This window comes from Cricetulus griseus, chromosome 6 (assembly GCF_003668045.3).
Source record: "Cricetulus griseus strain 17A/GY chromosome 6, alternate assembly CriGri-PICRH-1.0, whole genome shotgun sequence".
In the NCBI taxonomy this organism is placed as follows: domain Eukaryota; kingdom Metazoa; phylum Chordata; class Mammalia; order Rodentia; family Cricetidae; genus Cricetulus; species Cricetulus griseus.
Genome location: NC_048599.1, coordinates 65,444,394 through 65,462,391, shown reverse-complemented (window position 1 = coordinate 65,462,391; position 17,998 = coordinate 65,444,394). Strand labels below are relative to the sequence as shown.

Sequence of the window (17,998 nt, the reverse complement as noted above, 5' to 3'; positions counted from 1 at the left end):
GCCTTGCAATGTCAAGACCGTGGAAAATGAGGGGAAATCAAATTCATAGAAATTTGACTTAGATGTTCAAAATAAAATGAATCTCTCTCATTGAGTGTGCGCAGGGATGAGATGATAGCAAAATGATTACACAAGCAAGACAGATCGTCGCTACAAAGATGAAGGAGGTTAGATTGAAATGGGTTTCACTGTGGACTTTTATGATCACATTTATATATTCCTTTGTCAGGCCATTTTCAACTGTAGTTTCTACACAGTATCTGCTGAGATGCTGGAATACAAAACCACTTCAATGGGGTATGTGTACATTCTCCATCACTAGAATCACCTAATTGAAGCATGCACAATGTTTGTTCTCATAAGCTGCACCTCATACTTTCCTGGAAGTATAAGAATTACCTCACTAGTGGCAATGTGTAGAGACCAAAAAACGTTATAGGAAAAGGTTGGTCTCGAGACAAATGACATGTTTAGAGACAGGTAAACATACAGTATGTTGGATCTAAAAGGGACCATACGAAAGTTGCAAGACACACAATGGACAGGTAGGCAGAGGTCAGATGTAATGGAGTCTTCATGACAGATTTCAAATGAAGTCAAAATAGATTAAGAATTATTTTCCAGGTCTCATGAAAAACAGGTGAGAGTCAAGATCAGAATTAGGCAATGTTAAAACTGTGTGATATGTCATGCATTTCACTTTCAGCATAATGTTGGGGTGCTCCATTTTAGAGACAACAACATATCCTGGAACCTCTACTCTGGTGTGAAAATTCTGTTGAAGTGGCAGCATAGGAGACTGAGTCAAGGTCATTCTGTTCTTTATTCTACATGTTTCATACAGTTTGCTCCAAAGATCTTAGAATCACCAGAGCCAGGCCCAGGCCTCTAGCTACAGTTGATGCTTGGATGTAGACACCTTTCAGCAAGGCTCAGTCACATTCCAGTTATTTATTTGTTTGTTTGTTTGTTTGTTTGTTTATTTTTTTGAGACAGGGTTTCTCTACATAGCACTGGCTGTCCTGAAACTTCCTATGTAGATCAGGCTGGCCTCAAATTCACAGAGATCCTTCTGCTTCTGCTTCTGACTCTTGAGTTCTGGGGTTAGAGGTGTGTGCCACCATGCCTGGCACACACCTTTTCTTTTTCCTTTCTTTTATTTTCATGGTGTTATGGATTTAACCCAGGGCCTTATACATGCTAGACAAGTGCTCTAAGACTGAACTTTGTCCACAGTCCTCTTTCTACCTTTCATTACAGGGTCATGTTAAGTTCACTAGGCTAGTATTCAATCTACTCCACAGTCAAGGTAGGCCTTTAGCTCATTATCCTCCTACTTTAACCTGAGTATGGAGAATCGTGAACTTGTGCCTTCAGGCCTGGTTCACATGCTAATCCTACAGCATACATAAACTTCCTAGGAGCACTTACCGGCCACCCTTCCTGTATAGGCAGTTTTCTAAAGGTGTTATGTACTGGCAACTGTTCTATGGTCTCTTATTGCAGTCACAGCTGCTATAGACTAATGCAACTTTATTTCAGACGAGAGGCTGAGAAGCTTATAATTACAAATGGAAGAGGCCCAGAACGGCATCCTGTAAGGACATGTGTCCAAAGCCCAAACACTACTACTCCTAGGATCCTCTTTTTCTATTACCAGGCTGTTCAGCTTACAGAAAAGGCCAAGTGAACCCTCCAACTTCTCCCCAACTCCTTTCTCACAGAATGCAACTCTTTGTCTCTACCTATCAGCCTTTCCATTGAGGTATCCCAAACTCCTCAGGCCTCATCTAGACCCTGAAATGTTATCTATTGTCTACTCCGTTAATTAACATGGATAACAGGAAATAGTGATGACATCATGCCTATGTACTGTTGAAAGAGAGTCCCAATCCCTTGTGTCTTCTGAAGATCATCACTACTGTCCAGTGAGGAGAAGCTGACCAAAGTGTATGCTGGGAAGATCACTTGCAACTAGTTCCTCAGCTAGGAGCCATGTGGAGGCCCAGGGAAGCCAGGGCACCTGTAGTGTTCTTCCTCACAGTATGGCAAATCTGAGTGCTCCCCACATGGTCTTCCTTTTCTGTGTAGCTTCACAGTATAAGATTCCAAATGTTCCTCCCACACTGCATCTCAAAGGGAGCCCCAATTTCCTGTGGGAACACAGCCATATGTGCCAGCTATAGAGCTGAAGTAATTTCAATTTTGATTCTTTTATAATGGAAATCAAGCTAACTGGGCTGAGTACAAATGAACTGAGAGTTATTTAAAACCTCTAATACAGTCACTCCAGTAAAATGTAAGCATGCTGCCAATTGCGCAGGACAGCTCTTACCTCGAGTTCTGTCAAGCTTCTGGCTTCCACAGAGCATAGTGTCTTTTTGTACATTGGGTGCTAGCCTCCATGTATGAGGAAATGGAGCGATTTGGGGAGATAAACAATGGGCTTTGGGAAGATAAAAATGTATGAAGAAGCCAGAAGTGATATGAGCAAAAGAAGTGTTGTCATGATCCTATGGGGCTGAGTTTAACTTCCCCCGGAAACCATAGCACATCATGGAGCCTCACTGCACAAGGCTAAGGCAAGAAAGAAATGTAGTGGCAAGACTTCTTGGGAGTAGGATCCTGCCAGCTGCATGGGAGGTTGCCTGAATCCTTTGTGTAAACGAAACAGTAAAGACCTTGTAGTCATTTTTCCAGTCCAGCACATCTACTGCAGAGAGGGAAAAAGGAGGTAGAAAGTTCAGGTAGAAAAAGGCCAAGCTGTCATTCTCAGAAAGGGACTTAGTGAGTCATCAGCCACCAGGAGTCACTTCTCATTTTCTATCTTCTTTCATCTTCCCCACCTGCCGATTCCCTCATTCTACCCTGCCCAATCTCTTAGGAGAGAATGGGATCCTGCCTGCCACTCTTCTTACAGTTTCTGTTTTTTTTCCCATTTATTATTTTTAACAAGTTGGACTGCCATAAATCAGTTCCTGGTAGTCGGAATAATCGTTAAATAGACACAAATTAAAAATTCTCAGCCCAGCAGTGGTGGTGCTTGCCTTTAATTCCAGCACTCAGGAGGCAGCACTGTGAGTTCAAAGCCAGCCTGTTCTACAGAGCAAGTTCAGGACAGCCAATAACTGCTAAGGCTACACAGAGAAACCCTATCTTGAAAAACCAAAACAAACAAAAAATAACAAAACAAAAACCAATTAACCACCCAATGAACCAAAATCTGCCCCCCCCCCCAGATCACCAAGCTAGGGAGCTTGAAACGAAGAAAAAAGGACTGATGGTACAAGGAAAGACATATGCCCAGAAAGACAGAATGAAATCAAGTAACTAGCATGCCATGCCACCATACAGGAAATAGTTAGAAGGGGGCATTTGAAATGGATTTAGTAAGAAATGGGTGGGAAGCTCATATATTTTTAAAGATTTATTTTATTTTTAAAGTATGTGTATGTGTGTACATCTGTGTGTGGGTATATACATTTTAGTGCAGATGGCCATGGGAGCCAGAGGTGTTGGATCCTCCTGCTTAATGTAGGTGATGGGAACCAACCCCAGGTCCTCTGCAAGAGCAGTATGTTATCAACTGCAGAGCCATCTCTCCAGCTTCTAAACTTGTTTATTTTTGATGCTTTAAATACAGGTGTGGAAAAAGCTTATTTTTTATGATAATATAAAACCTTTATGTCAAAGTGTTTCTCTGTCTTAAAGGGCAGATCATAGAACCATGAAGGGGTCGAGGAGGGCAGTGCTCCTGATGGTTGGGCTGTTTTTTTTCTTCATGCTTAGGAATCAGAGATGTCCTTTAGAACATTCAGTTGTCAACCATATAACTACCATCACAACCCTTCACAGAAATCATGTCAAGAACAGAAATCAAACCCTACTTTTCAGAAAATACAAGGGAGACTTAAACTAGAGATGAAGTTCCCAAAGGAGAGAATGTCCGTCCTTCAGAGGAACAGACACCCTGATAGCTATGCACACATCTGTGCCGAGCCCTTCTTATGCTTGGATGATCTTTTCAGAACAATCATGAAGTGGCGGTGCATCCAACTGTCCATCAGAAGTTAGCTCAGCATGCAATTCTGACTCCAGCCATGTCCAGCTCTCAGCTAGGCCGAATCCAAACCTGACTGAACTCTAGATGGTTGAAAAGGTAGTTATTTATATGCCCATCAAATGGCAAAATTTTCTATTTGGAGTTAACATAACTGAGGATCTACTTTCAGGGAAAATTTGAGTGGACAGGACAGAGGCGAGAAATGAGAAAAAGATGAGGAAGTACTAGCAACTATAAAACTCTAAGATAATGAATGCTATGTCCAAAATTATGTCTGAATCTTTAATGAAGTCCCTAACTTTAAGTAAATGCAGCCTGAAACTTAGGCATCCATTGTTTTATAGAAGAATAAAGCACATAAATTAGAAGATATTAAACACTATGTAGAATATACCAAGCAATTATAGCTTCCTTTAGCCTATGAGCAATATTGTCTACTCTGCTGACTGAATGTTTTCTTAGAGTTACTAGTCCCCCTCTTACAGACTTTATCCTTCATCACAGATAGATGTTCTCTCCGGAAGCCATCTCAAAAGATCAAAGAGGTCAGAGGTCCATATGTCATTCAGTTCCAGTCTCTGTTCTTTTCAGTCAGAGATCTACCTGGAGGGTTCTAGTGGTTATCAGTTCCAGTGCAGAGTCAGTTCACTCCATAGCATCTTACCTTTGATGCACGGAAGGAGAAGGCTGTGGACTTGGTGTCTGATTTCCCCCTATCTTGCAGAAGAAGGCCTTGGTCCTCTGTCAAGGCCAGGTAGTGGCCTGTGGTGAGATGCCGGAGTCGGAAGGCCTGGCCCCACCTGATGTTACTGCCACTCCAGCTGGCAAAAGGCACATGAGAAATTGTATTTACACAAAGCTCAGTGCTGTTAAACATTTATCCTGTACTTTCTTTTATTTATTATTATTATTTTTTAGTTTTTAAAACAATCTTATTTTACATACCAATCCCAGTTCCCTCTCCCTCTCATCCTCCTGCTCCCTGAGCCTTCTCCCTGCCCGAATCCACTCCTCAGATTCTCAGAGAGGATGACACCTCCCATGGGGAATCTACAAAGTCTGTTGAGTCAAAGTCACTTGAGGCAGGACAAAGGCTTCCTCCTCCCCAGAATCTAGGCTGGGCAAGTTATCTCTCCATAGGGGATGGGCTCCAAAAAGCCAGTTCATGCACTAGGGCTAAATACTGGTTCCCCTGGTAGTGGCCCCATAAGCTGTCCAAGCCACCCAACTGTCACTCACATTTAGGGGGCCTATTTTATCTTGTACTTTCTTTCTTTTTTTTCCCAAGACAGAGTTTCTCTGTGGCTTTGGAGGCTGTCCTGGAACTAGCTCTTGTAGACCAGGCTGGCCTCCAACTCACAGAGATCCACCTGCTCTGCCTCCTGAGTGCTGGGATTAAAGACATGCACCACCACTGCCCACTCCTATCTTGTACTTTCCTAAACCCCAGAGATATGCCCTCTCCAGTGTCTATTGGGTCAATGAACTGTCTCCGGTCTGTCTACAACTCAGCACAGTGCTTTTCTTTGACACCCCTTGAAGGCAAGGGCCATGATCCTGATGGCAGGGCAGTAATACTGTGACTGGAAGTCTTGAGTTTTAACTTATCATCCTGTCTGCCAATATGCACCATTATGCAAACTACCTCAAGATGATGGGAATACCTCATTTCTAGGAATACTTGTATCTGGGAAAGCAGTCTTTCCATTTGGTTATTGGAATTCCAATATTTTACCATTATAAAGAGTCCTGTCTTTATGATGAACAATCAAGCAAACAAAACAAATGAAACCTACAACCACTGCAGGTTATGCCTGCCAGGAGGCAGGTAGTAAGGGATCCAATAAGGAAAGAGATGTCCTGTTACTTCGAAAGGTGATATATTCTGCAAGAAAAAGTAAAGTAGGATGGAAGGGTTGAAATTAGGGAATCTCAGGTGAAATGTCAGTCTTTTCATGGCCCTTCACCAAAAAAAGATTAGCATTCAAAATGAATTAAGGTAAATATTAGGGGAGAAGTTATCCATGAGATCACTCAAAATTTATCCTTAAAGTTAGTGCCAAACTTTCAATCATTTTCCACCTTTTTTTCAATTTTTAGGAACACTTGAAATCAAATCACATGATAAAAGGCCAAATTTTTATATGTAGATATCTGATGTAAAGAGCTAACAGCTACAACCATGACAGGATGTATATACCTACTTTAACATTTGGAACGCCCTTTAGACAAGAAGCTTGAGCAGCAAGTGAGTAAGTGGGTGCCTCATTAAAGATAAGTCAGTATTTCTCTCTCTCTCTCTCTCTCTCTCTCTCTCTCTCTCTCTCTCTCTCTCTCTCTCTCTCTCACACACACACACACACTGTAATATATACATATACATCTCACTTTTGTTTTTAATTATATAACAGTGATATACTCCAAAATCAGCATCTTCAAAAGTTTCCCAATAAACTATGTAAATGAGGCAAAAAAGAAGAGGGAGAGAGAGATGTAGAAGAGTTCCCACTGTTTTCTTTTCATCTCTAGTAGACCTTCTTTGGGGGTAATAATTTCTAATGAGACAGAATGCTCATTTGAACACATGTTTAGGGAACACGGCCCTGAGTGGTATGGAGGAAATGGAGGAGAAACAGGTGGCAATATTAATTTCCCCTCTCATCCCCAGCTGTTTAGCTCTAACTCAACTTACCTATAGTCCCAGAAATAAGGACCTGATCTCAACCAGATGGGCTTTCAGTATTTGGGGTTTAAAGGACAAGTTACTCAAGCTTTAAAAGCTGTTACTTGAGCTCATGGTTGGAAAAATCAGCCTTTGTTCCTTCCTCCTACGTCCATTACTGCTTGACATATTCTGACAAATGCTGTTTTCTTCACAGCTATGTGAAGTTTGAATCTTATTTTACTAGCTGCCATCATGACTACCTGTCTATCCTCATTGTTTAAAGGTAGTTCCAAACTGGAGCCAAGATATTCACTGAAGGCTTCCAGAGGTTTTGTTTAATAAAATATGGGGGGATGGACTCTGAGGGATATAGGTGGTAATATCAGAGCTAGCATCAGTCTCTCTTCTCTCTCTCTCTCTCTCTCTCTCTCTCTCTCTCTCTCTCTCTCTCTCTCTCTCTCTCTCTTCTCTCTCTCTCTCTCTCTCTCTCTCTCTGTGTGTGTGTGTGTGTGTGTGTGTGTGTGTGTGGTTACTTGTAATCAAAGTCATAGAAATTTCATAATTTAGCTCTCAACCATGAACTTTTGAGGGTTCATCTTAAGACATAACAAATGATAAATATGGAACCATCTGGACCATATGTTACCTTATCCGAAGGGGTTCCACTCTCCATAGAGACCTGGCTCTGGTCCCAGCTCCTCCAGCTTCATAGAACACCCTCCTGTGAGCAGAGTTGGAAATCAGCACCAGTTGTGGGACAGCTCCTTCCAGTTGGAGACGTCTCCCAGACAGCAAAACTCAAAGGGAGGATTGGTTCTTAGGACAAATAAAGGCCACCTAAGGGCAGGAGACTACACCCCACATGTAATGAACACTCATGGGTTACCAGAGGGACAGTGGAAAAAAGGGATGCCAATCTCTTCAATTTCTTCATTGTTAAAACAGTTCAGTCACATAAAGAATGCTCTGAGCCTTTTGGGCTAGGCTTCTCAATGTAACTTACTTTTCTTATAAATGGATTTTTACCTTTAAAACACATGTGCAGTATAGTGTGAACCCCTTGTCATTGCTCTAGGGAGCAGTCTCCAGCTGCCATAGTTTCCATGGTTCCATTATTGAATGGTTTCTTTCTTTCCAGCTTAAGAACTATGTTTTAATATGCTTGTAAATCACCTTTATTTTGATGTAAGTTTAGATTCTTGAAGAAATTTCACAAACAGACCACGGAGTTCCTGTACATTGTCACTCCAATCCCCTCACATTGTCATCTTGCATTAAGATATGTTCGCCTAAGCTGAGAAGCCAATGTTTGTAGCCAATCAATGTACTCAAACTGAACACTTCATGCATATTTCGTCTAAAGTTTCTGATAGTTATTTCCCCATTAGAGGGCATGATTTACAGTGTCACAGTAGAGGTTAGGTCTGACCTCTTACTTGATCTCTTAGTGTTTCCCACTTCTTCCTTGTTCTCTTACCACTTAGAAGTTTGAAAAGTACAGTATTGGTCATGTTTTTCTAATTATTATCAAAGTCTCAATCTTTTCATCTGTACAATGGGAACCACCCTATCTAGATCACTAGCTATGTGAAGTAAAGTGCCATACTTTTATTAGTTGCCTGTGATGCATGCATTCATAGACACATTTGTGTGTAACTCTATATAACTGTGCATGCAGAGAGGCCAGAGGAGGATATTGAGCATCTTGTTCTTGAGACCTTTCAAGACTGATTATTTACCTGTAGTTGAATTCACCAACCTTACATCCTACCTCTCTCATAGTTTGTCTATGTCACAAAAGTGAATTATTGAAATATCCAGAAGAATTTAGACCTAGATTTGGGGGAAAAAACCCTTCAATAGTGATGAAGAGGAAATAGATATGCCCCCCCCATGGTGAAGTAGTCTGAATTAGTTCAAAAGATGCACATTAAAATGAAAGACAGCTGTATTTGGATCTGTTAGTACTATGACCTAAGGAAAGATCTGTCAGTTTTCTGTCGTTCAGTTCCCTTGTCCGTAAAACGGGTCCAGGGAGGATAGTTATATCATGAGATATAAAGACTCAATGTGATTTTTAAAAAGGATGTTTAAAAAGAGTGTTCATGGATATGCAAAGAACTATGAAATACAGAGTTATACAAATTTTGTTTAAACATAGACATTTATAAACATGCATAGAAGAATACATTAAGGCACATGTAATGAAATATTACATTAAGTATGGATACATTATCAAGGTAGGATTATAGAGAGCATTTTGAAGCCTTGTTTTAAATTATACTCTATCAGAAAATACTTATTAAAGAAAATCTTATGCTACTTTATAGCTGTAACTCCTATGTACCTGACTAAGAATGGAAATGCTACTCTACTGACTTTGCCACTTACACAGATTGACTGAGATTTTCACTGGGGCATCTCTGCCTTCAGCAAAGGCTGAAAGAAAAGTAGAGATTAAGTGGCCCACCTTGCGTCTCAAGTGGTCCAGCCCTGGAGCTAGTATCAGAGGACCCTTCAAGTCCAACTTCTGATGTATTCATAAAGGTCCATTCTTCATAAATGAGACATTCTTGCAGCTTGTTCTGTTTAACCTCACCAGGTTGCCAAGGTAGAAACAAGTTGTTCCTGCTATCTTAAATGACTGCAATAAGGAGTAGAGTGGGTGGACAACTGAGGTGCTTTTGAAAGCCTGGCTGACAGTTTAGCCTTAGCTCTAACAGGTCATGTGACTTAGCCTAGGGCGTTTGTCAAGCCAGAGGCACAGCCAAGAATCTGAGTTCAGAATGTGAGATTGTGGATCTTGAGTTTCCATTCTTGGATAATATTTCCATCAAGCCTGCCTACTCTCAGGGTTCAGAGGGAAGAAAATCAACTTCATCTGGAGAATCAGTACCATAGCATGACTTAGTGGTTCCCAGAGTTCCTTAGCATTCTCTCTATTGCCTGTTCCCTCCCCACCCCACTGATTTCAATGTTTCCAACAATCCTGGCCAGTTGAGGATTCTTTTTTTCTGATAACAGACATCAATAAAGAGGGTTACCATTCACAGTCCCTAGACATAAAAAAAAATATATTCAAGGCATATTGCCAACCTGCTTTCATTGAGAATGCCAGAAATTTCAAGAATTCAGACTCCAAAGTATCCAATAGTAGCTTCCTTGCTCAATCAGTCCCTCATGCTGCCTCACAAAGGAAAGAGACAAGTATGTCTTGTCATCTTCTTTGGTAACACAGTAAGATATAAAATTGACAATAAGCCAGACATCTAATCCCAGAATTGAGAGCAGATGCAGGCTGATGTCTGTGAGTTCAAAGTCAGTCAGATCTGCATAGTGAGTTCTAGGCAGCAAGACCATTTCTCAAAACACTACCAGCAGCAATAAAACCCACTAAAATCAAATCAATGCAAAACAAAGATGAAATGGAAAAATATCCTGCAACTGAATAAGGTCACATGACAATATTTAGGTCATGATCCGTAATTCTAAGGGGAATCAGGTTGACTACATAGACATCTCCATCAGCCCCTCTCCATTTCTTACCTATCCAACTGTATCTCTCTCTCTCTCTCTCTCTCTCTCTCTCTCTCTCTCTCTCTCAAAATAAACATACAGGAAAAGCAATAACAAAACAAAAAATGAAAATCAAAACAGAAAAACTAAAGAAAATCAATCAGAGAAAAAACATTATAAAAGCACACAATCACATAAGAACCATATAACAATAAGGATCACTTATTGTTATTAGTATATTGATTATTGTGCTAAAGGGACATAGCAATAAAATGACTCCTAATAGCATAGCATTATACCCACAAGCAGAGCATTGCTCAACCCTCATCAGAGATCCACCAATCAGATCTTTATCAAACTGCTCCCTGCTAAGTCCATCTTGTGTAGGATTCTGATGCCTACTTTCTCCCAATGAGCTAGCAATAAGAAAAATAAAACCAACTCCACCTAATTACTTAGTACACAAAGTGGGAGGAACAGAGATAAGCTGTCTTTCAAGGAGCAGCAATAATTTGTGCAAACACACAGCCTCCCAAAATGACTGATTACCCTCACCAAACGGGTGCTTCAGATTAAGGATCAGTCAAAGACAATGAATGGCTTGGGATACATTGGAGCATTTTTGGCTTAGATTGAATGTAAACACATAAGTTTTGTGAGCAAACACTACTGTCTTATGATTCCTATTTAACAAACTGGAGCTTGCGGCTAGATGAAGGTCAGTCCAACTGAGAAATACCTACACAATTCATCTGTGGCCAAATAAAAATGCAAACTCTTTGATATGAGTCAACAGAGACTAGAGACAGCCCAGAGATAAAATGAGGATAGTGGCTTACCTGTGTTGAGAATCATTCTGGTCTGTAGATGGTATTGTCAAACACTCATCATGACCATGGAAAAGACGGACTACATGCCCACCAAGTAGGTATCCTAAAAAAAAACAATGGAAATCCACCATAAGCTGAGAGAAAGCTTAAAGAGATCACTGTGTTCAATGAGGGTAAACTCATGCAGGTCAGAGCTGGTTCTAGCAAACAGCAAGAGAAGTGAATTTGGGAAATTATAGAGACCATGAATTCAGGCCTCGGGCAGAAAAGAATTCTAACACTGGCATTTAAATAGAGTTTCAGAAATAAGTAAGTAAAGCTAAACACCAAGTGGAAGGTGAAACCAGTGTGTCAACTGTTATCACTAAGAAAAAAAAGGAAAATTGTTAGAAAGAGCAGGATTTTCTAATTTCTTAAGAAGATAGTAAGTCAATATCAAAATTACCAGAGAAATTCTTACAATCTTAGTGCATATAATTTGTGGCAAAATCCAAATCAAATTATGGTCATGGGATAGAAATTACCTGGAATGGGGTGGCGATCTCTTTTTGAGAGTTGTTTAGGAAAAGGCAATAATATACTCTTTAGGGCTGCTTTTGGAGAAGGCAGTTTTCAAATGTAGTTAACAAATGTAGATCAAACTTGATGTTGCATCTACAGCAAAAAGTGGGAGGCAGAACCACTCCAGCATGTCTGAATGGACATGTACACTAACTGCTATCAACAGCACTTAGATTTCAGTGAAAACAAACCTCAACAGTCATGGAGTTCAGACACTAAAAAGAAACAATGTACTTCAAAGGCAGGATGACCCATTGGTCATCAGATGAATTCCAAACATTAATTTAAGTTGCATACTAAAGGAGATAGGCCTGGCTGAGCTAGCTTTCACAAAGAAATTAGATTTGTTATTTTTCTGAAATAAATCTCGCCGGGTGTTGGTGGTGCATACCTTTAATCCCAGCACTTGGGAGGCAGAGGCAGGAGGATCTCTGTGAGTTCAAGGCCAGCCTCATCTACAGAGTGAGTTCCAGGACAGGCTCCAAAACAATACAGAGAAACCCTGTCTCGAAAAAACAAACAAACAAACAAAATCTCTGGGCTACTCTAGTCTCCGGAGACCTATAGACTTAATATGCTCCATGTCTGTATTCAGAATTTTTCTTTTTAAATTACATAATTAGATCACTTGGGGGTTGTCTCAAACTATTGTGGATTCTGGATTAAAATAGTAACTATGAGAAATCCTGCTAGAGGGGAAATTGGTGTTCTCAGAGCATATTGCATAGCAATGGTCTGATTTTCCTTAGCTTATTTCTCTTTTTACCTAGGCAAGGAAAGATTTTCTTAAACTCCCCTCAGATGTTCACAAATATTTTCCAATAGTTAATTATATTAATATGTACAGTTACATTTTTTGCATTTGAATAATTCATGACACACTGAAGGGAATTCCTAGTAGCCATCAAGTCCTTGATTAAACTCTTTATCCTCTCTTGATGGTGAGACTATGTCCACTAAGAGTCCATCATGAATAGTTTTTGGGTTTTTTCAATCAATATTCTCAACTGAGAAAACTGCCAAGTTCTGGTACATTACAACTTTTCAGCCAAAACTTTCTCTCTGTCTCTCTCTCTGTCTCTCTCTGTCTCTCTGTCTCTCTCTGTCTCTGTCTCTGTCTCTCTCTCTCTCTCTCTCTCTCTCTCTCTCTCTCTCTCTCTCGTGTGTGTGTGTGTGTGTGTGTGTGTGTGTGTGTGTGTGTGTGTGTGTGTGTATGTGTGTCTACAGGTCACAGTCAGTAAGAAGGCATTGAGAGGGTGGCCACTAAGGTCCATGATGACAGGGTGGGTTTCTCTCCTGTGGATGCTAAAAGACCATTCTCCACCCCAGCCCTGTTACTGAGCTGATGAGCTCTTCCCATTTCATACACACAAGGGCACTCAGCACTTCTGTGAGAACCATTTGACATGATTTGCAAACACTCCTTAATTAATCTCCACAAGCTCTCTGTTGGGACTGAGATAATTTTATTTTTGTGGCTGAAGATGAAACATTTAACATAAAGATGGGGCTGAAACTTTCTAGGGAAGTATTTAAGGCCAGGAGTCTGAATTCCCGACAGTACAGTACGAGAAGACTGAATAGAGGTGTATTTATGTTTTTATGTATATGTGTGTGTGTGTGTGTGTGTGTGTGTGTGTGTGTGTGTGTGAGGGGGAAGGAAGACAAACACACACACCAACACACACACACACACACACACACACACACACACACGAGAGAGAGAGAGAGAGAGAGAGAGAGAGAGAGAGAGAGAGAGAGAGAGAGAGAGAGAGGAAGAGAGAGAGGGAGAAAGAGAGGGAGAAAGAGAGAGAGAGAGAACCCCAGGCCTTGGCAATGCTAGGAAAGTGTTCTATCACTAATCTATAGCCCCAGTAAATGCCTGATTTTTTAAAGGTGCCTCATATCCTACCAGGAAACTTAGGGTTTGCCACTTCCCAACTATTTAGCTTAACTGTGGTGCCTTCTGAAACTGGACTATCACCTTGACAACTCTCATTTCTCCCCATGTTCAAACACTACAATGTAGAAGGGCATTCCGAGTTTGAAGACAGGAGGCTCAGGAAGAAAACTAGTGTTAAAGATTGTGATAAGACTATTTTTAAAAATTCAGATCTTTCTGTAAAGTGCTAGAATGGAATTTAATAACCCTTGGGTCATTGGCATTTCATTTTTCTGCTCTTACCTATGAGTGAGGTAATGCCAACATGCTTATTGCATAACCTGTAAAGTGCATTGACTTTGCCTGTATCCAAGAAATAGGGTATGAAAGCAAAGGTGGATGACCTTATTTCCACAGAAAGAATTTAATTCTGAGGAAATTTCATTTTTTTCTCGAGATAGGGTTTCTCTGTGTAGCTTTGGAGCCTATCCTGGCACTCTGGAGACCAGGCTGGCTTCGAACTCACAGAGATCCACCTGCCTCTGCCTCCCGAGTGCTGGGATTAATGGTGTGCACCACCAATTCCAGGATGAAAATTTCATTTATTTCTTTAAGGAATGGTAAGTAAAAATCAAAGGCCAATTATATGTTTATGATAAAGGAAGTTCTTTCCTCCTATGGGGAGAGGCATGGGATGGGATGGGGAATAAGCCATCTTATCTTTCTGGCAAATGAGCTCTTCCAAGATGGAAGTTTTGGGCCTGTTTACTTAACAACAGTAAGCATGAATAAAAGTGAAAACTTGGTGAGAGAGGGAAGGTACATATGCAAGTCCTGCATGCTTGTAGTGATAATCTAACTATGGACACCAAAGAATTAAAAGCAAGGTTAATGATGCCCATGGGGACTCAGAATAGAAAATAATTTATACTGACATCAGAGAAAGAAAGTAGGAGAAATAAAACTGTGTGTGGATGCTGGGAAATAGCAGAAAATGTTGACAGACACAGCCCAGAGAGAATGTTGGCCTCAGGACTGACTACATTATGAAGGCCTACCTTCTTCGATGCTGCTTCCCGAACATGTAGGATGTACATTCCAGAGTGTTTGCATAAAGGAGGCATCTACTTGGATGTTACCATTTGATATTGAGAGATGCTGCAGTGGGAGAAGAATGAAATCCCCTTTAAGCCACCAGTCCAGGTCTGTCAGAGCTGCCGACTACGATCTCAAGGATTACATTATGTGGCTCCAATGTTGTTCGGTTCTTTCTACATAGCCCGAGTGGGAGCTTTCTATACTCAATCATGAAGGAGCTTTATATTTGGCACTGTATTCCAGCAAGAAGAAATTTGCAGCCACAGAGGTGGCAGACAAGCGTTAACCTTGTCACTCTCCCTCCTTCCCTCCCTCCCTCCTTCCTTCCTTTCTTCTTTTTTTTCAATACAGGATTTCTCTGTAGTTTTGGAGCCTGTCCTAGAACTCCTCTGTAGACCAGGATGGCCTCAAACAAACAGGGATCTGCCTGCCTCTGCCTCCCGAGTGCTGGGATTAAAGGCATGAGCCACGGCTTTCCTGTATTGTTTTTTTACTGTCTTATATTCCATTTGGCAAGAGCCAAATAATGTGATAAATTCATAGTAAATGTGACTTAATTCATCTTAGCAGTATTTGCTCAATTCAACACACTATTCTGAAAAGAAAGCTAACAGTTAAATTGCAGGCACTATGATTGCCTCATAGGGGAGAGACATCTTGTTCTAGCTAATCCTAAAGGCGGTATTCTGAAAACAAAAAAGATGGTCCTATCAAGAGGTACTTACAAGGTATCTTTCAGAAGACACACTGACGAGGATAAGGTCATCTCCAATTCGTACTTTCTCTCCTTCAGACCTCTGTTTGGAAGCAGGATGTATGGTCCACCAACAGGCTTCTCCTACATGAGGGCTTCATGAGTTAGTCCCTTTGTCCCAGAAAGCAGTGATCCAAATTCTGCCCCACATTCCTTTCTGATGACATAACTCTCCCTTCTCCCCAACCCTGTTTGCTTCGATTTCTATTTACCTACAACCAGACCTGTTGTCTAATGTATGCTCTTGACTATAGTTTTCATTTTCCATGAAGACAGAAAGATACAATTTGGGAAAGATTATTGGAGGTCAGTAAGTACAGAAGGCTGAATATTTTAATAGATATAGGACATGACTTTTATTCACACTCCCTTTTACATCTTTCTTTTAAGAATTGATTTCAAAGTATGTTTTCATTGTATATGTGAAAGGTTCAGGCATTATGCTGGCCTGCCTCTGTTACCTGTCAGAATCCACTCAGGCAGTACCCGGGTCAGCCCAGGGTTCCATGGGAACCAAGTCTGCATGCGGGTGCAGAGGACCCCTTTATTCCCTGCCCGTTTATGCTCTCTCTGCTCTCTCTACACTTCTCTCTCTACACTCTTTACTCTTCTCCTCTTGTCTCTCTGCTTCTGCTTCTCCTCTCTCTCTCTCTCTCTCTCTCTCTCTCTCTCTCTCTCTCTCTCTCTCTCCCTCCCTCCCTCCCTCCCTCCCTCCCTCCCTCCCTCCCTCCCTCTCTCTCTCTCTCTCTCTCTCTCTGGCGACTGGCCATGGCAGTCAGCCCTTTACCTTGTTTCTCTTCTCTCTTAGTCTCTCTACTCTGCCGGGCCTATAATAAACTGGTTAATATGTCTCATCTTGCGCTCCTCTTTTTCTTTATCTTTAATTTAAACAAAAATCTAACAATATGTAGAGGCAAGAAGGTCAGAATTTTAACTAACACAAAGGAGAAGAAGTCACCAACTTAAAAGTATACCCTGCTATGAATAGATTCCAGCAGGAAAGTGTTTGGGCTGGAGGTAAAGATGGGTTGTAAACAGGAAGAATGGCTAAAAGGTTTTAAGGACATTTAAGCCCCAGATCCCCTCCCCATCCCACACAAGCAGATGCTTCTTCCTCCCCCAGGCTACAGCAGAATCCTGGAGTTGCAAACCACCAAGGGGCTGGCCTTGGAAATGCTGTAAAATGCTGCCAAATAAGAAAGTGGAGTCCTGCTGAGAGCAGATAACTGTAGTTTATGCGGGATTAGAAATACCCCAACTTCTCTCCATTTGCTGCTACCCCTCAGCTTCTAAATGGCCATCTGCAAAGCTGAGTGAGCCTTACTGCTCCTCAGACTTGAGGACTGTTTTGGGGAAGTCAATGTACTAGAGGTAAAAGCTACCAGAGTTTGAGACTCTCCTCTTCAATGCTCAGGGCTCTGAAAAATAACTCCAGAGTGAGGATTAACAGCTACAAGTCAGCTTCCCATCAGCTTTTATGACCTTGCCTTAAATATGAGCAAAGACAAAAGGTCACTTGGAATTTGAGGAATGCCTCTAACATTGATAACAGGAAACAATCAAACAAACAAAAAATGGTAGAGGTGGTTCAGGGAATAGAAAAATCAAGATTGCAGAGAACAAAACTTTAAATAATTTTATAAGTAACAATCTTAAAGAAAATATTATACTCAGAAAGTATCATGAAGGTTCCCTTAAGAGAGAAAGAAAGAAAATTACTCTGATTCTGAAGGAAAACAAAATAATTACAGACAGTTGAAAAGTCTTCAAAAAGAACACAGAAAAATAATTTAGAAGGAGATGAGAGGAGAGGAGAAGAGAGGAGAGGGGAAGAGAGACAGAGAGAGAGAGAGAAAGAGAGAGAGAGAGAGAGAGAGAGAGAGAGAGAGAGAGAGAGAGAGAGAGAATGAATTAGACTTGAGCATGGTGGTGCACACCTTTAATTCCAGTTGTCAGAAGGCAGAGGCAGGTGGATTGAGGCCAGGGCCAGCCTGGTCTATATAGAGTTCTAGGGTGGCACAGTGAGATCTTGCCAAAGAAAAAGGAATTAGAAAGAGAAGTAGTGAGAGGATAGGGGAGAAGAGGGGTTGGAAGGAGAGGACATGCAAGGGGTTTGAAAGAGGAAAGAGAAGGGGAAAATGATGTAATTTTATTACAATAAAATTCTAGAAAACCATCTAGAAGAATCCCCAGAAAGCAAGAAAGAATAAGGAGTATTAATAAAGAAACAAATAATATCCCTAAAACTTTCCCAGTGCTGGGATAATAACCATCTGCAAATGGAAAAGATCCCCAGAGTCCCTGGCATAGTTAAGCATCCACCCTACACTGCATCCTCTTGAGACTGCACAACAGAAAGAATACACCAGACACACCGTGGAATTTCAGACCCTAGAGAAAAAAAGAGTTTTTAGAAAAGAAAAACAGTCACACACAAAACATCAGGACTCAGAACATGCTAGTCTCAGCAGCCAGTTTGTCTCAAAAGCCTATAGGAAGTCAAGACAAAATACTTTTAATACAGAATTAAACTATGAATTACTTATGAAGCTAGGATGAACAAACCTTCAGATAATTTGGTACCTTCATGCATCTTTTCTGTGAAAGCTACTGTGTAGTGTGGGTCGAC

General features: G+C 41.0%; 1 protein-coding gene across 1 annotated transcript in view; it reads right to left on the bottom strand.

Annotated features, from left to right (window-relative positions):
* The window catches only part of Ryr3 (ryanodine receptor 3), a 465,461-nt gene that overhangs the window by 284,702 nt on the left and 162,761 nt on the right, over positions 1–17,998 (bottom strand). The window contains 5 exon segments of the mRNA XM_035447052.1: positions 4,728–4,884; positions 7,375–7,449; positions 11,084–11,177; positions 14,576–14,675; positions 15,341–15,453. Of these exon segments, the coding sequence (XP_035302943.1) occupies positions 4,728–4,884; positions 7,375–7,449; positions 11,084–11,177; positions 14,576–14,675; positions 15,341–15,453 (539 nt within the window).